The sequence below is a fragment of the Zootoca vivipara genome, chromosome 12 (genome assembly GCF_963506605.1).
Source record: "Zootoca vivipara chromosome 12, rZooViv1.1, whole genome shotgun sequence".
In the NCBI taxonomy this organism is placed as follows: domain Eukaryota; kingdom Metazoa; phylum Chordata; class Lepidosauria; order Squamata; family Lacertidae; genus Zootoca; species Zootoca vivipara.
Window position 1 is genome coordinate 53,792,131 of NC_083287.1, and position 19,713 is coordinate 53,811,843.

A 19,713-nucleotide genomic window follows, 5' to 3' on the forward strand; every position below is an offset into this window, starting at 1 on the left:
GACTGCACCTTTGAGAACAAAACCTGATTCCCCAACCAGCATCTCTAAAACTTGGGTGAGATTTTCAAAGCCATATGGAGCATTCAGCCTTCCAACCTGTGTTTTGGACACCGTGTCCCTTGGCTTACTTCCATCTGAATTCACTTGGCACCCAGACTTCCTCAATATTTGTGCTTTGGTGCTCCCTTCCTATCAAAAACACAGAGACATTCTTGACCCAACATCCTGTGGAAGGTTTACTTCCTATCCAAGCTGATCTTATATTTCTGTCACCAAATCTGCATGTGGTCAAACACCTCTAATTGTCAACTTGCATCTAATCAGTGAGAATGTTTGGGAACACTCTACAACACCATTCAAACTCAGCACTGTGAGTGCTGTATGTTCACATAGTTGTGGCTACCAGATGGAGATAGCCACCCTATCATCTTAGAAGGAGTTCCGCCCTTGGCCACTGCACTCCCCAGCTACCCTCCCTGAGCATAATACTCATCTCATAGAATCATAGAGTTGGAAGAGACCACAAGGGCCATCCAGTCCAACCCCCTGCCAAGCAGGAAACACCATCAATTCAAAGCATTCCTGGCAGATGGTTGTCAAGCCTCTGCTTAAAGACCTCCAAAGGAGGAGACTCCACCACACTCCTTGGCAGCAAGTTCCACTGTCGAACAGCTCTTACTGTCAGGAAGTTCTTCCTAAAGTTTAGGTGGAATCTTCTTTCTTGTAGTTTGAATCCATTGCTCCGTGTCCGCTTCTCTGGAGCAGCAGAAAACAACCCTTCTCCCTCCTCTATATGACATCCTTTTATATATTTGAACATGGCTATCATATCACCCCTTAACCTTCTCTTCTCCAGGCTAAACATACCCAGCTCCCTAAGCCGTTCCTCATAAGGCATCGTTTCCAGGCCTTTGACCATTTTGGTTGCCCTCCTCTGGACACGTTCCAGCTTGTCAGTATCCTTCTTGAACTGTGGTGCCCAGAACTGGACACAGTACTCCAGGTGAGGTCTGACCAGAGCAGAATACAGTGGTACTATTACTTCCCTAGATCTAGATGCTATACTCCTATTGATGCAGCCCAGAATTGCATTGGCTTTTTTAGCTGCTGCATCACACTGCTGACTCATGTCAAGTCTGTGGTCTACCAAGACTCCTAGGTCCTTTTCACATGTACTGCTCTCAAGCCAGGTGTCACCCATCCTGTATTTGTGCCTTTCATTTTTTTTTGCCCAAGTGTAGTACCTTACATTTCTCCTTGTTAAAATACATCTTGTTTGCTTTGGCCCAGTTCTCTAATCTTGGTCATTTTGAAGTGTGATCCTGTCCTCTGGGGTATTAGCCACCCCTCCCAATTTGGTGTCATCTGCAAACTTGCTCAGGATGCCCTCAAGCCCATCATCCAAGTCATTGATGAAGATGTGGAATAAGACTGGGCCCAAGTCAGAACCCTGTGGCACCCCACTAGTCACTACTCTCCAGAATGAGGAGGAGCCATTGATGAGCTCCCTTTGGGTTTGGTCAGCCAGCCAGTTACAAATCCATTGAATGGTAGCATTGTTTAGCCTGCATTTTACTAGCTTCTTTACAAGAATATCATGGGGCACCTCGTCAAAGGCCTTGCTTAAATCAAGATATGCTACATCCACAGCATTCCCTTCATCTACCTGGCTTGTGACTCTTCAGGTACCAATGCCTGCTTACCACTGTCTTCAAAATTCTACTACTGCATGTGACAGAAGCCACTCCGCAGGAAACCATTTCAACTGCCTGACTAAACTAGTTGAGGATACCTGGTGGGTCTCAAACCCTTGGTGAGTTAGGAACATCTCCTGCATGTGAAGACATGCTCCAGCAGATTGAGTGGACGAGACCAATAGTTGGTCCAACAGTCAAGAAGGTAGTTTCTGCCTGTGCTGTAGAGGGAAGCGAGAGTAGCCCATGTAGGAGAAGGAAAGATTTGATCCTAAACCTCTGCTGCCTTATTTGGGAGAAGAAAAGGCTAAGGAGAAAACCCTACATAAATCCAGAATGGAGTCCCTAAGACAGTTGGATGGTGCCCTGCATGCCTCCTTCCAACAACTCCTGCAGCAAAGCTGATGCATAGCTGCCAAGTCTCCCGTTTCCCCCGGGAAATCCCCGTTTTTCCAGCTGTTCCTAGCTGAAAAAACTGATTTTTTTGTTTTTCCCCGGTTTATTCTGGTGCGGTGGCCATTTTGGAACTGGGCAAAGCAGCATCAAAAGTCACTTCTGAGCATGCTCTGCCCAGTTCCAAAATGGCGGCAGCGCTACTTCCGGTCTGCTATTTCCGGCCCGGTCCCTTATTTCTCTGACAGCAACTTGGCAGGTATGCTGATGCTAAACATATCGCTCTGCTTTTCCTTGAAGCACATCAGTGAAGCCAAGAGGAGGGTTCTGTCGTCTGGGCAGCCAAGGCCCTATATACACACTGCCCAGGCAACGCCCAGGGAGGTCACTTTGGTGCTGCTAACATAGCGGTTTGACTTTACCCCCAAAGGTGCACGCCATCGTATGTCAAGACAGATGGGTGCCAACAACAACAACAACTGCATTGGAGCACAACGGAAACCACAAGCACAGTCTGACTCCTCAGGCAGGAAAGAAACCCCACAGAAATTGCCTATTCCTCAAGAGATTTCATCAGCTAAACTCTCATCCCCCAATTCCATTTTCTCAGGTTGATCACCTCTGTCGTTCCTTTTAGAACATTGTGTACTCACCTTTATCCAACACTGGGCCAAAGATAGCCAGGCTGTCATTTACAGTGGTGCAGTTCCACCTCCTGCCACGAAACTGGTGCTGGCATTCCTGGATGCCGATCTTCACCCCTTCTGCTACGCTGGGCATGATCTCCACATAGTTCCGACAGAACCGTAGTTGCTTGGGCACCAAGCCAGGGATGCTGCCACAAAGGATGGGCTGAGTTCCCAAGGAGGAATATTGGTGACCAATCGCCAAGGACCTAAAAAGAGAAAGAGAAGAGTGTGGTCTTTCCATTCTCAAGAGAAGTGATCAACTGACTAACAGAGAACCAAAGCCCTTCCCCCCCAAGCCCATTTGCCTCTCACATGATCCAGCCTGCCTATGGAGAGCTGTAATTTCCCAGAGCCAACTCCTGAGAGATGGTTTGGTATGCATGGCCTAAAATGTGGCCCTCCAGAATGTTGTTGGCCTCTGAGTCAGGGGGAAAGGGCTTCTTTTCAATGGGGAGAAGTGGTGGGGCAAGCAGAAGTTTGGATGAGCCTTAAGACTTGGTTTCAGATCCATACTCAGTGACATATTTGTGGCAGATCTCGACTGTACAATATGCAGACGGCCATATACTGTCCTAGGAACTTTCACCATGTTTTGATAATTGTCTCATATTACATTTAAATTTTATGTAAACTGCCTAGAGTTTTTTTATGATTCAGTGGGGTGCACATTCTGTCATATAAAATACATTTTATTTTATGTACACTTTTTGATTACACATTTTATAAATATTTCTACATAACATTAATAAATGGAGACCCTGTGAGGCACTTAAGCTTCTTAGTTTTGGGTGTTTTGCTGCAAGACACCTTATGAACACTTCAGTGTAGAAAGGTGAGATATAAATGGTTGAATTGCAGTCAACCCCCCCCCCCCTGAACTCACTCCAAGCTCATTGTTGGTTTGTGTGTTCAAGTGGTGAGTCAGAGGTCGGAATGAGTTGAAAAAGAATCACCAGCCAACCCCAATGGGTTTTGATTCACTTCTTCTTCCTCTTGGAATTTATGATCATGTAAAGCAGGGGTGGGTAACCTCTGGCCACAAGCCTAATTAGGCCCACCAGGCCTCCCCATTTGGCCTGTTCCAGCCAAGCCATGCCCACCTGCCCCAGAGGTGGAGGGTTTGCTGTGCTTGGAAAGGGGATTCTGAAACTGCTCGTTGGGTTTTCAACAGCTCCTTTCAAAGTGCTGCCTAGGATGCATTCTTTTCCAAAGTAATGATCATCTTTGATACTTGGAATTCCCTACTCCCTGAAGCTGCTCTGTGACCTGCAAGTGAACCACAAGGGTCTGGAAAGGTTGTGTGTGTGTGTGTGTGTGTGTGTGTGTGTGTGTACGTGCTAGACACACTCAGGGACTCCTTGATTGTGTAGACAAGGGCTGTAAGAATGCTGCTCCACCAGCTCCCTCGTGGCAAGTGGGCACCTGGCTTTCCAGATTGGCTCATCCAGAAGACTTTTGTCTCTGGTTTCACCTCGGCTCCTCCGACTGCCAGGATGCGGCCCCCGACAGATTGCTCTCAACAGAATGCGGCCCTCACCAGAAAAAAACCAAATGTTTAAGTAATGAATTGCTATTGTAATCTCCTGCATGTTTGAACAGCAACTGATCGTAGAGGTGATTTTTAACTTTTTAAAGATGAGGATGCTTATTATGTTTTCCAAAAAATTGTTGTAAACTGTTTCGGGTATTGGGAGAGGACAAATTAAACCAGCCACCATGAAGAGAAATGGAATGTGTTGGTCCGGACACACCTTTAGACAAGCAGCTTCCCTATTTTTCACCCACCCTTCTGAAAGGCACTTCACTAGATAATGAGTAATGAGCCGATTAGTGATTTATTTTCCAAAGAAATGCAGTGTGCGGGGGGGGGGGGGATATGACACTTTGGGGGTAGGAGCTGCAACGGACTGGCAATTCCATACAGGAGTCACCATCATGCCTTTACAAAGCACATCTCTTCTAGACGAGCCTGGAGCAATTCATGAAGTGGGGTGGTAAGTCAAGATTAGTTGGCTTTTTCAGGGAAATGTTGGCATGTTTGGAATCATTCCTCATCGTAGCTGCAGACCAGAACTTGCCACAGATTTGTGTCATAGACCAGGACGTCCCCCACCCCACAACCCCCAGAGAAGAGCTCCAAGGACTCAGTGACTGTAGTCCTGAATCATTGCAGTGTGGTGCAATGGTCAAGTTCTCCCTTTTTTAAAAAGGGAAATTCCTTTATGCTCAATAGGCCTCCTCGTGAGAAAAGGGAAATCTTGACAGCTATGGGTCTCTCTAACTGTTTCAGGGGTCAGCAAACTTTTTCAGCAGGGGGCCGGTCCACTGTCCCTCAGACCTTGTGGGGAGCTGGACTATATTTTTTGGGGGGGAAATATGAACGAATTCCTATGCCCCACAAATAACCCAGAGATGCATTTAAAATAATAGGATACATTCTACTCATGTAAAAACATGCTGATTTCCGGACTGTCCATGGGCTGGATTTAGAAGGCGATTGGGCCACATCCGGCCCCCGGGCCTTAGTTTGGTGGGAAGATCCAGGTTTAATCTCTACTCAGCCATGAATCTCATTGTGGGACCTTGAACCCATCAATATCCCTTAGCCTAACCTTTCTGGGTGATCGTGAAAAAACACACACCTGTGTGTAGGGGTGGGAGGGAATATACACTGCTTCAAGCTCATTGGAGGAAAAGTAGGGCAGAAATGAAATGGATCCTTATTTAAGTAAATGGGGTAATCAGTGAATACCTGAAGGAGGGTCTCCACCCCCATTGTTCAGCCCGGACACTGAGATCCAGCGCCGAGGGTCTTCTGGCGGTTCCCTCACTGCGAGAAGCAAAGCTACAGGGAACCAGGCAGAGGGCCTTCTCGGTAGTGGCACCCGCCCTGTGGAACGCCCTTCCATCAGAGGTCAGGGAGATGAACAACTACCTGACATTTAGAAAACACCTAAAGGCAGCCCTGTTTAGGGAAGTTTATAATCTGTGATATTTTAATGTATTTTGGTAATTGTTGGAAGCCGCCTAGAGTAGCGGGGGAAACCCAGCCAGATGGGCGGGGTGTAAATAATACAACAACAACAACAACAACAAAAAGTAGGTGCCCCACTAGAAATGTCTACTGATGAAAAATTCTAGGGGGCAGTGAGACCTCTATCCTCTGCTTTGAAGGAGGTACCTGACTCTCCAACCACCCCAGACTCATCTGCAGCCCAGGACGACCCACCCATCCACCGAGCACATGGGCCATAAGCAGCCATGCTGGGATACAACCAGACCTTGTGTCAGCACCTGGCCTACTCAAGCAACTGCCAGGGGCCATCATGGCCCCTGGCAGGGTCCCTGCTGCCACCAATGCCTTTGCCTGCCAACACTTGTCAATCCTGACTGTGTGGGTGATGATTCTGGTTGGTTCTGCACCTGCTAGGAACACACACACACACACACACACACACACACACACACAGAGAGAGAGAGAGAGAGAGAGAGAGAGAGAGAGAGAGAGAGAGATGTTCCTTGGCTGGGTATTGCATCATGGGTGTAGTATATCAGGAATACAGGAAGCTGCCTTATAAAGGAACAGTTCATCTAGTTCAGGCATCCCCAAACATAGGCCCTCCAGATGTTTTGGACTACAATTCCCATCTTCCCCGACCACTGGTCCTGTTAGCTAGGGATCATGGGAGTTGTAGGCCAAAACATCTGGAGGGCCGCAGTTTGGGGATGCCTGATCTAGTTCATCTACACCAGGCATGTCAAACTTGCGGCCCTCCAGATGTTTTGGACTACAATTCCCATCTTCCCCAACCACTGGTCCTGCTAGCTAGGGATCATGGGAGTTGTAGGCCAAAACATCTGGAGGGCCGCAAGTTTGACATGCCTGATCTACACCAACCGGCAGCAGCTTTCAAGGGAATCTCTCCCAGACTTATCTGGAAATGCTGAGGTTTGAACTTTGACACTTCTGAATGTAAAGAAGCAGATGATCTACCCTGCTTGGCTTCCAGTAGCAGTCTTGCTGCACCAGTTCAGGTATGCCTATCCAGGGCTAGGGAGTTTCTATTGGCTAGAGAGTGCAGGCACTGGGCCAAAGTAATGGTGGACACTGGCATGTGATGTCCCAGAGGAGTGGTCAGGACTAGGAGGGGAGCTATTAGCAACACTAAGCTAAGAGTCCATTGAGACTAGGCCCACGCATGCTGCCATAACAGAGTAAAGGTAAAGGTACCCCTGATCATTAGGTCCAGTCGTGACTGACTCTGGGGTTGCAGAGCTCACCCCGTCGCAGGGATTCAAACCACCGACCTTCTGATCAGCAAGTCCTAGGCTCTGTGGTTTAACCCACAGTGCCACCTGCGTCCCAGGTAAGGAGAATAGGGGTCTCCTAAAAATTCTCAGCAAACCATTTCAAACTTTTTTTTTTAACATTGTGTTTTAGTTGGAGTTTCACCTTGGAGTGAAGGGTAAAAGGTAAAGGTAAAGGGACCCCTAACCCTTACATCCAGCCGTGACCGTGTCTGGGGTTGTGGCGCTCATCTCACGTCATTGGCCGCGTTCCAGGTCATGTGGCCAGCATGACTAAGCCGCTTCTGGCGAACCAGAGCAGCGCATGGAAACGCCGTTTACCTTCCCGCCGGAGCGGTACCTATTTATCTACTTGCACTTTGACGTGCTTTCGAACTGCTAGGTTGGCAGGAGCAGGGACCGAACAATGGGAGCTCACCCTGTCGCGGGGATTCGAACCATCGACCTTCTGATCGGCAAGCCCTAGGCTCTGTGGTTTAACCCACAGCGCCACCTGCATCCCGCCATAATAGAGTACTGCCCCTTTAAATCCTGGGCAGGCCCCTCAGGGGCAGTGAAGTTTTAAACTCACATACACACCTCTTTCCCACACTTGTTCAACTCTCAGTCAACAGCAGACCACTGGTTACCCTCTAAGCCCCCGGTTTTTCAGTTATTCTGGTATCAAGCCTGTTTGTGCATCCAGATCCCTAGTGAGCTCTCCGTGGTTCTGATTAGCCACTTCCTAATCTCCCAGGGACCACATGGCAATGGTGGGTGGGGCCAGATGCCAAAGTGGGTGGGGCATTTGATGTGAATTTTTTCCTTTGTACTGTAGGCTAATTTCGTTACACACCTGCATAGCCTTCTCTCACCATCTATGCACCTGTCCATCCATCCAAACAAGCAATAAAGTCGAATAATACATTCCCGGCAGGCAAAAACATTCAGGGGGTGTGTGCAAAGCCAGGCAGGTGATGGGTGTGATCTTGGGAGAGGGGGTGTGGCTGAGGAAGAGCCCCAGAGGCCAGATTGGTGTGGATGCCTGCATCTGACCCCCATGCTTGAAACCCCCATCTGTGCACTGACCTGAATCTTGGACATGCCTAGCCAGAATTCCCCAATAGGACCCAGCCCAAAATGGGACACTTTGGGTTCAACAACACGTTTCACTAAATGTGCAAAGATTCCCCAAGCCTGTTGTAGAAGAACAAGTCCTTTTCTCCCCACAAAACAGCAGCAGCAGCAGCAACAACAAACATTGGACTCTTTGCAGTTTGGAAAGTGGAGGGGAATCACATTGAGAAGAAGAACAACAACAACAACAAACATCGGACTCTTTGTAGTTTGGAAAGTGGAGGGGAATCGCATTGAAATGAATGGGATGAACAAACGATTCGTGGGAAGGCGCACAAACACCCTGCAAGCAAATCAAGATGAAGGAAGTAAGAGTGCTCATGACTGCATTGGATCACAGAATCGTAGAGTTGGAAGGGACCCTGAGGGTCATCTAGTCCACCCCCTGCAATGCAGGATTCTTTTTGCCCAATGTGGGCCTGGAACCTATGACGCTGAAATTAAGACTCTTTTCCTCATAAGCCTAATCACTGTGTAAGCTTTTTGCAAGCAAATCAAGATGAAAGCAGAGTAACCCCCTTCTGGAGGGGTCCTGTAAATCCCATGATTGGCTGACCATGCTATAGACATGGGAGGGAGAGTTAACCCTTTCTCCTCCATGCCATTTTCCTGACGGAAACCCCCCACCCACCCCTCCTCCTCCCTTTAAGCTGCCAATAGCAGCAAATAGCTTTTGGGGAAATTTTCATCAGGAAAATGACCAGAAGGGAGAAGGGTCATCTGTACCTTATGAAGTCTGTTGTGTGGCAATATGGGACTAAGCCTTTTTGGTGGTGGCCCCCTGCTTGCGGGATGCCCTCTCCTCTCCAGCATGGCAGGCACTGTTATAACTCGGGCACCAAGTTTATATCATTGCTACATTTATAACCCACATTTCTTTTAAGAAGCTTAGGGTACTCTCCACCCACGTCACTCTATCGCCACAACAGTACTGTAGGTTAGGCTGAGAAACATTGACTAGGCCAAGGTCAACCATTCAGCTACGTTGGCCGAGTTAGGATTCAAACCCTGCTTTCCCAGGTCCTAGTATGACATTCCAACCACGACACTACACTGGATCTCAAGTTAAAAGCCACCTCTTTGTTCCAACATTTTAAATGTTCCCGTCTACTCTGCCGTTTTGCAGTTGCCCCATTTGCATGTACTTTTAATGAGCTTTCTGGCTGTTATATTATGTTTATGTATAAATTCAGCCGAGCAATTTATTTTATGTTGCATGGTATAGGTGTCTTTTAAAATTATTAATAATAACTCCCCTCTGGCTGTGGTCTAGATCCAGATAATTCCTTCTGTGGCTGTTCTGCGTTTTAAAAGAGGGAGAGGATGAGAATCTCATAAATCACAGGATTCATACAGAGTCTTCTCTGGTTTGCAATGGGTTTCCCAGCCTTCAGAAATCTGTGCATACCACCTCCCCTCCATTCTCTCATAACAAGAAATAAATAAATATACGTAGCAAATTGATTTTTTCTTTTCTTTTGCAGGCCGGAGCATGCTGTATAATTGGAGGCATTGCCTTGTCAACGTAGACCAGTCAGACTCGACTTGAGACATACCTTACAGCTGTTTATGGAACCACAAATGTTATCCTCCTTGAATTTTTCCCTCACCCTGTGCTTGAATTCAGAGGCTGATTTATACTGAGCCAGACCAATGGTCCACCCACCTCAGTACTAGGCAGTGGTTCTCCAGGGGTTCAGGCAGGAGATATTCCCAGCCTTACCTGGAGATGCCAGGGATTGAATCTAGGACCTTCTGCATGCAAAGCAGATGTCCTGCCACTGAACTTTTCCTTTTCCCAGTAGTATTCCCATATTTGGGGAGAGGGGCTTGGGACAGAATCTGCCCACTGGTCCCAAGAGATATGAAGCTGTGGTTTTGCCTGCAGCTGGCACTGCAAACCTCTTGACCAAATAAGGCACAACAAGGGGCAGTCCAGCCAAATAGATCAATAGGAAAATGGCAATAGATCAGAATGTGTGGTTATGATGGTTCCTACCTGACCCCCTACAAAAGCTTCCTGGTTAGACTTCCAACAGTTGCTAAGTATCCAGTGATAGACTCCCCTTGTCTCTCTGGTTGCCAGCCCTGCCTCCAATGGGAGCGAGTTCCATAGTTTAACTATGTGTTATGTGAAGAAGTACTTTTTTTTATCTTCTGGGCTCATCACACACTCCACTGTACTATACAACAACCCATTAGAGGTGGACTGGGAAGTAAGATTGCAAAATAAAAAGGTATGCATGTTTCTGTGCCATCCCCAGAACATAACCCTTGTGCAAGACACAATCAGGCTGTAGTTTGTTTTTATTACCTTGTACATAATTTTGTATACCATCTGGGCTGGGAGTCCTGGAAAACCCACTCCCTGCCTTGCAGGCCTATTTCCACCTAACCTGGGAGTGCGGGGCCCCGATTGACTCCAGCTAAAAAAGCTGAGGCTGCTGAACAGATTCTTGGGTTGAGGTATTGTTTGGAAGGTATTGTTGCTGTTTTTGATATTAATGTTTTCTATGTTTATTTTAGATCTCATTATGATTTCAAATGGATTCAAACTACAAGAAAGAAGATTCCACCTAAACATTAGGAAGAACTCCCTGACAGTAAGAGCTGTTCAACAGTGGAATTTGTTGCCACAAGGAGTGTGGTGGAGTCTCCTTCTTTGGAGGTCTTTAAGCAGAGGCTTGACAGGCATATGTCAAGAATGCTTTGATGGTGTTTCCTGCTTGGCAGGGGGTTGGACTGGATGGCCCTTGTGGTCTCTTCCAACTCTATGATTCTATGATTTGTGTGGGGATTATTTATTTGGCTGTGTACTTTTTGATATTTTATTTGTTATTTATGGCTACTTTTGTTTTGTTCGTAATTTTGTATTTTTAAATTTTATTTTGTAAGCCACCTTGAGCATCATTTTGTCTACGGAAAGGCAGCATACAAATAAAATCATGTATGTATGTATGTATGCATGCATGCATGTATGTTGTAAGCCACCTTGAATTCCAAATGCCATGGACACAATAAGAGTGCATTAGTGGTATATATTTACTAGATCGTCCATACAGTATTCTGTTTTGTTAGTTGTTCTTCAATGCTACTGCATTATTGCCGTCTAGAGGGGCACTTTTGCACTATAGCACAACAAAAGCAGTATAATCCCCGCACCCTTGCAGAGAATTTGTGGTAGTAGTAGTAGTAGTAGTAGTAATAATAATAATAATAATAATAATAATAATTTATTATTTATACCCCGCCCATCTGGCTGGGTTTCCCCAGCCACTCTGGGTGGCTTCCAACAGAAAAATAAAATACAGTAATCTATTAAACATTAAAAGCCTCCCTAAACAGGGCTGCCTTCAGATGTCTTCTATAAATCGGGTAGCTGTTTTCCTCTTTGACATCTGATGGGAGGGTGTTCCACAGGGCGGGCGCCACCACTGAGAAGGCCCTCTGCCTAGTTCCCTGCAACACCCCCTCGATGGGGGTGGAGATGCTCCTTCAGGTATACTGGACCGAGGCCATTTAGGGCTTTAAAGGTCAGCACCAACACTTTGAATTGTGCTTGGAAACGTACTGGGAGCCAATGGAGATCTTTCAAGACAGGTGTTATGTGGTCTCGGCGGCCGCTCCCAGTCACTAGTCTAGCTGCCGCATTCTGGATTAATTGTAGTTTCCGAGTCACCTTCAAAAGTAGCCCCATGTAGAGCGCATTGCAATAGTCCAAGCAAGAGATAACCAGAGCATGCACCACTCTGGCGAGACAGTCTGCAGGCAGGTAGGGTCTCAGCCTGCATACCAGATGGAACTGATAGACAGCTGCCTTGGACATAGAATTGACCTGCGCCTCCATGGACAGCTGTGAGTCCAAAATGACTCCCAGGCTGCACACCTGGTCCTTCAGGGGCACAGTTACCCCATTCAGGACCAGGGAGTCCTCCACACCTGCCTGCCTCCTGTCCCCCACAAACAGTACTTCTGTCTTGTCAGGATTCAACCTCAATCTGTTAGCCGCCATCTATCCTCCAACCGCCTCCAGGCTCTCACACAGGACCTTCACCGCCTTCACTGGTTCTGATTTGAAAGAGAGATAGAGCTGGGTATCATCCACATACTGATGAACACCCAGCCCCAACCCCCTGATGATCTCTCCCAGCGGCTGCATGTAGATGTTAAAAAGCATGGGGGAGAGGACAGAGCCCCGAGGCACCCCACAAGTGAGAGCCCAGGGGTCTGAACACTCATCCCCCACCACCACTTTCTGAACACAGCCCAGGAGGAAGGAGTGGAACCACTGTATAACAGTGCCCCCAGCTCCCAACCCCTCTAGACGGTCCAGAAGGATGTTATGGTCGATGGTGTCAAAAGCTGCTGAGAGATCCAGCAGAACTAGGAAACAGCTCTCACCTTTGTCCCTGGGCTGCCGGAGATCATCAACCAGTGCGACCATGGCAGTTTCAGTATATGGTATAAAAAGTTACAAGATTTCAGCAGGAAATTATGCACCATGCACTGATTGAGAGCAAAAGGAATATGCCCATCCCAAAACCTTTACAGGCGGAAACACTATTGAAAGCAAGATCACATATAACTGCCGCAATACCATCATGAGCACAAATAGTCATATACGTGCAATAAAAATGATGTCTAGAAGCGCCCCTTGACGTCTTCCTGCATAAATGCACATGCACTGGATTATACATTGTGCAGGCATGATGAAAATCCACAGAAATCTATAGATTTGCAAAACGTATCTTACACTGTGGACTGTGCAGAGCACCATAAAACCGTCGCCTTTTAATGTAGGGATACTTGCAATTTCTGTGGCATCTTAGCTTTCCAACTGTCTTCCCTTGTATGTTAGTTGGAAGAGCATTCATAAAAGGAGATGCACAGTGACACAAAACAAAGATGGATTGCAAGCATTTTAGAGGACAAAATAAAATAGCAATTTGCTTCAAATGTCGCAAAGTATGTGAAGGGCATCAGATTAGTACTTTATTTTGTGGGGGAGTGGGCAGATCAATTTTTGGTCACAGTGCCTCCTTCACTAATGTTTTAGTTAAAAACTAGATAGGTGGTGGGAACTGCTCCCAGTTCTTAAGACAATGATCTACAACCAGTGAAATGTGCCACCTTTTCAATTGGCAGAGAGGCAAGAGAAGGCTCTACATGCCTGTTCACCAGATTTATTCTTTCTTCCTCTCCCAAACTGCAGAATACATCACTTGGCACCTCGCGGGTGACTCAGCGGCCTGTTGTCTCTCATCACCATGGGGCTTTACTGGGATTGAGTAAGTCTTAGTTCTGATGATGAGTCAGTACTTTGCAATACAGAAGGTTGGTGGTGAAGATTGATGGAATACTGCTGAATCCTAACACTGGACAGGAGCCCCAGAGGTGGATTCCCCAATGGTGATGGTGAGTCAGAGCTGAGCATCTGGGGTGAAACGGAGCAATATTTATTTTTTTATATGATTGATTGATTGGCCTTCCCGGTACAAGTTACAACAACGATAGAATAGTGCAGTTTTTAAATTTAGTATCCCAGGCAAATAATTAGAATAGCTAATAATAATAATAATAGGGAGGAGGATGGCAACAAAACTAAAATGAGTCAGCTTTGACTGCAATCGGCTTTGGCTCCATCTACTGTTAGTGGTCTCCCTGCCTTATGCTTGATGGGCGCTAATCACCACTTGGTACAGCACCAGTACGATCCTGCCTTTGCAACTGAAATTGCACCTGTATATACAGCCAATTGGGACGCGGGTGGCGCTGTGGGTTAAACCACTGAGCCTAGGGCTTGCCGATCAGAAGGTCGGCAGGTTGAATCCCTGCGACGGGGTGAGCTCCCGTTGCTCGGTCCCAGCTCCTGCCAACCTAGCAGTTCGAAAGCACGTCAAAGTGCAAGTAGATAAATAGGTACTGCTCCGGCGGGAAGGTAAACGGCGTTTCCGTGCGCTGCTCTGGTTTCGCCATAAGCGGCTTAGTCATGCTGGCCACATGACCTGGAAGTTGTACGCTGGCTCCCTCGGCCAATAATGCGAGATGAGCACCACAACCCCAGAGTCGTCCGCAACTGGACCTAATGGTCAGGGGTCCCTTTACCTTTACCTTTAATAATAATAATACAAAGGTAAGAGCAGCTTGTTGGATCAGGCCAATGGCCCATCCAGTCCAGCAGCCTGTTCTCACAGTGGCCAACCAGATGCTTGTAGGAAATGCAAAGCCCCCTCCCCTCCTTTCTTCTGAAAGCATTGCTGCCTCCGACAACGGCATAGCCATTGTGGCTAGTGGCCATTGATAGCCGTCTCCTCCATGAATTTGTCTGGTCCTCTTTTCAAGCCACCCAAGATGACCATCAGTGCCTCTTGTGGGAGCGAGTTCCATACCATCATCATCATCAACAACAACATTATTAACAACAAACAACAACAACATATACCCTATGAGAGAGACAGAGATACCGTATATTCCGGCGTATAAGACGACCCGGCGTATAAGACGACCCCCGACTTTTGATAAGATTTTCCTGGGTTAAAAAGTAGTCTTATACGCAGGAATATACATTGCTTGCTATTAAAATACTCTGACTCGGTATAAGGACGATTAGCAAATCTCTGAGAAAGCCATAGCCTTTGCTAGACAAGGTGCAAGGCAAGGCCATGAACAAATGTGAGGAAAGAGAAAGGGACAGGAAGGGAAAGAAAAGGAACGAGGTGATTAAATAAAATAGAATAAAAGGTGTGTTGGGAGGGAAAGCACAGGACAAAAGATGTTTAGGGTCCTCAAGCCTGGGTGCTATTTTTTGTGAGTATATTCTGCAGTATGTCATTGACATTTCCGCTTGTGCTATTCCTGGAAAGCACAGGTCCAAGCAGTTCTCCCCCCTTGCCTTTCTCCTTTGCAAGGGAAAACCTGCTCTTCAGTGGTAGATCGGAACAAATGGCAATCTGGGAAAATCCCAAATTGCCATTTGCTCTGATTGAGCACTAAAGAGCAGTCCGTCCCCCCCCCCAGCGGAGAGCAGCAGGGCAAGGGATGTGTGGATAAACTCTTAGTGGTGGATTTATATTGTACCATCTACACATCATTCCACTTTATGAGCTGTTGGGCATTGCTTCCCCATTAGTGCCATATGGAGGGGCACTCTTTCATGATAGCGCAACAAAAGTAGGGCAAACACACCCAACCCAGAACATTTGTGGTATGGAAAGTTCCAGAATTTCAGCACGGAATTTGGCGGCATGCGCTGGTTGGAATCGAAGCAGAATGTCCACACCAAAACTTTTGCAGGCACAAACGGTATTAAAAGTGGGTTTGCATATAGCTGCCCCAATACAACCTAAGCACAAATCATCGTGAATGCACCATAAAGAGAAGACCCAGAGGGGCCCTTACACAGGTTGTGCTTTTCCAAGGCAAATACTGTCCATTAAGCTAAGAAGAGCCCCTGATGGATCAGGCCAGTGGCCTCATCCACCTGAATTTTTTTATTATGCATCCAGCCCCTGGGCCTTAGTTTGGGGACCCCTGACATAGATTCAACACAAAAAACAGCGACAATTTGTTGTTGACAAAGGACAGCTGGACATATAAAGGGCCCCATTACCTTCAGTAGCTTAGGGCCTCATTAAACCTAAATCCGGCCCTGGAAAAGCTCTCTGCTCTGTGAATTCGTCCAATCTTCTTTTAAGATTGGTGGCCATTTTCCATTTTTGGGCTAACAAAACACGAAAAATGGAAAACGAGCAAGGTCCCAACCAAAGAAGAATGACAGCTTAAACTGATGGAATAAGTGCAGCTTGCAGGTTTAGCGGATAGAATAAGAGAACGAGAAGAACATACATTTAGAGAAGATTGGGAAATAGTTTATTGAATATATGGGTGAAAATTGTGTTCATTTAAAAACGCTGGTAGCATTAAGATAAATTCAACAGCGTAAATCAGTTTTGATGGACGTAGCAATGGATTAATGAATGGCTTAGTTCATGTAAAATACGCAGGGATGTACGCTAGGCAAAATGAACCAGGAAAAGAGAAGAAGGGAAGTCATTGATTTAAAGTTGTTTAAATGAATATTTTGAAATGCAATTTAGAAAGTTTAATATAAATCATATATAAAAAATAAGATTGGTTTTTCTTTGCAGGAGTGAGTTCCGTAGATCAACTATGCACTTTGAGATAGAACAGCATGGTGTGAAGGCAAAGGAACCCAGTTGCTGGATACATGCCTGTCCTGCGTCCATTGGTTACCCGTGGCGTTCATTTCGGAGCAAATGGAAATTAAATAAGTTGGCCTCTCCTCTAATTCATTCCTGGCTGCCGAGGATGCCCCCTCTCCCAATTTTCACTGGAGCAATGATGGGATGTATAGGCCACAAGAAGAACCCGCAGGATCAAACCAATGGGCCCATCCAGTCCAGCATCCTGTCCTCACAGTGGCCGACCCAATGCCTGCGGGAAACCAGCAAGCAGGATCCGAGCAGGAGAGCAACTCTCCCCTCCTGTGGGACTGAGCTCCATAGTTTAACTCTGCGCTGCACGGAGGAGGACCAATCTGTCCTGGACCTTCCAGCATCCAACTTTGTTGGGTAACATCGAGCTGATGAGAGATGAAATAGGACTGTTGGTTATTCCAGGAACCCATCGCAAAGAGACTTCAATATTGGCACAACGTCTGGGTTGGTCAAAGCTCCTGGAAGCTCTTGGTCACTGACATGCTAAGCCTCGGTCCAGTCCACCCCCATTGTTCTGCCCGGACACTGAGGTCCAGCTCCGAGGGCCTTCTAGCAGTTCCCTCACTGTGAGAAGCCAAGTTACAGGGAACCAGGCAGAGGGCCTTCTCGGTAGTGGCACCCGCCCTGTGGAATGCCCTCTCACCAGATGTCAAAGAGAAAAACAACTACCTGTCTTTTAGAAAACATCTAAAGGCAGCTCTGTTTAATTAATGTTTAATAGATTATTGTATTTTAATATTCTGTTGGAAGCCGCCCAGAGTGACTGGGGAAACCCAGCCAGATGGGCGGGGTATAAATAATAAATTGTTGTTGTTGTTGTTGTTGTTGTTGTTGTTGTTGTTATTAGCATCCTATTCTCATAGTGGCCGACCGGATACCTGTGGGAAACCCTTAAGCAAGACTCAAGCACAAGAGCATTCTCCTCTTCTGTGGTTTCCAACAACTGGCACATTAGCTAAGTACAAGGGTCCATCAGGAGATTGATAAACATCCTGTCTTTCTATTCCCCCCTGCCCACCCCAAATCCCTCAGCAGGTTACAATATGTATAGCATTGGGAGAACTTTCCCCATTGCTTTCATCGGGCTGGTCCATTTCTTACTTAGTCAAATCCCCCAGGTTGAGAGGGCTGGCTGCAGGATGTGTGAAAATTAGCACACAGCTATCAGCTTGGGAGACTCACAAATTGAGCAGGTCTGGCAGAAGACTGGATAGATGTTGGATGTGACACTTCTTTGTCAATGGGTGCTTTTCACAACGCCTGCGGAGACATCACCCACTCCTGCCTCCCCCTGCTGAGGCCCTTCTGTGTCTGTGCAACACCCTGTTCACACACTTCGTTTTGTTTACAATTTTTACCCCACCTAACCTCCCAAAGAGCTTACAAAATAGAAAACAGGGTGTGTGTTTTTTTAAAAAAAATAGAACAATAAACAAAGAGTAACAGGATTAAAACACCCAGAGAAAGCATCAGCATCTCTCTAAAAATTTGCAAGGGTATTTTTGAGGGACAAAAGGACTGAGGTTCAAGCTAGAGATATTCCATTGGATGTGGGTAGATGGGGAGAAAACATCAAACATTCTAGATTCAGAGGAGCACATAACACATAAGAAGGGCCTGGCTGCTGGATCTGGTGAATGGACCGTATTGTCCAGCACTTTGTTGTGAGTCCAGATCCCGCCACCCGCTTGGGGAAATAAAGACACAAGGACACAATGTATTATAGTTAATGGGCGGAAAAGGCCACAACTTTATTGGTTACAGCATGTGAGTGGTATTGGCTTAGGCATTGGATCGGACAGACTACAAGACTCCCCCTGCTCAGCGTGGAGTCATCAAAGGTTAGCAACCAGAAGGTGGAGCCTGTTGATGCAAATAAAACTGGAAGCTTCCCCTGACGCCACTGGGGGTCATGCCATGGCCCTAGCCACCAGCAGGGCATCGGACGGGATCCACGACCGCCGGATTCCTTTAACGGAATACCCTAAATATGAAGGGGTAGGCCATGGCCCGAACCTTGCCCCCCCCGACACATCATGGATATACCAATGCCTAACCGCCAATAAAGTTGTGGCGATTTGCTACGAGGTAGGCGGAAAAACCAAGAGGCGTGAGCCAATTTTTGCCAAACGGACAAAAAACTCCTACCAGACCCCTTGGGCAACCAAGGCAACCAACCAAAGTCTGTAGCAATGTCAAAAACATAGCCTGGCGCAAAATGGAAAATGGAGGCTTAGATCTGCCGCGACTGCAATAAGTGCAGCTAAACCCCGCCCCCGAGCCAGCACTATTGGCTGGCTACCGGAGGCGTGGCGCGGCAGCAAGGGCAGGTAAGGCAAGGGGCAGAAACGCCGCCTTGCCTACGCGGGAGCGGCTTCCACTCACAACCTCTGTAAAGAGGAGAGACTTTCTCACTGTGCACTACCAGATGCCTAGGAAGTTTGAAAGCAGAATCCGACAAGCAAGCAAGAAGCATCATTGGAGTCCAGGAATACGTTCCAGCCAGACAAAAAGCATTTGAGGAGTGTGCAAAGCCAGACCAGTAATGGGTGCAGCCTGGGAAGAAGAGGTATAAGAATGTAAGAACACAAGAAGAGCCTGCTGGATCAGGCCAGTGGCCCATCTAGTCCACCATCCTGTTCTCAAAGTTGCCAACCATATGGCTGTGGGAAGCCTGCAAGCAAGACATGACTCCGACAGCACTCTGCCCACCTGCGTTTCCCAGCAGCTGGTATTCAATATCATACTGCAACCAGCAGAGAAGGTAAAACATAGCTATTATGGCTATTAGCCATTGATAGCCTTCTCCATGGTTTTCTCTTTCAAGGGCACCCAATGGGTGACACCTGGCTTGAGAGCAGTACATGTGAAAAGGATCTAGAAGTCTTGGTAGACCACAAATTTGACATGAGTCAACAGTGTGATGCAGCAGCTAAAAAAGCCAATGCAATTCTGGGCTGCATCAATAGGAGTATAGCATCTAGATCAAGGGAAGTAATAGTACCACTGTATTCTGCTCTAGTCAGACCTCACCTGGAATGCTGTGTCCAGTTCTGGGCACCACAGTTCAAGAAGGATACTGACAAGCTGGAACGTGTCCAGAGGAGGGCAACCAAAATGGTCAAAGGCCTGGAAACGATGCCTTATGAAGAACGGCTTAGGGAGGTGGGCATGTTTAGCCTGGAGAAGAGAAGGTTAAGGGGTGATATGATAGCCATGCTCAAAAATATTAAAGGATGTTATAATAGAGGAGGGAGAAAGGTTGTTTTCTGCTGA

The 19,713-nt window shown here is 46.9% G+C and overlaps 1 protein-coding gene across 1 annotated transcript in view; it reads right to left on the reverse strand.

Annotated features, from left to right (window-relative positions):
- Positions 1-19,713, reverse strand: part of WNT3A (Wnt family member 3A) — a 112,325-nt gene that overhangs the window by 53,990 nt on the left and 38,622 nt on the right. Inside the window, exon 2 of the mRNA XM_035130022.2 lies at positions 2,741-2,982. Within this exon, the coding sequence (XP_034985913.2) occupies positions 2,741-2,982 (242 nt within the window). The remainder of the gene's footprint in view (positions 1-2,740; positions 2,983-19,713) is intronic.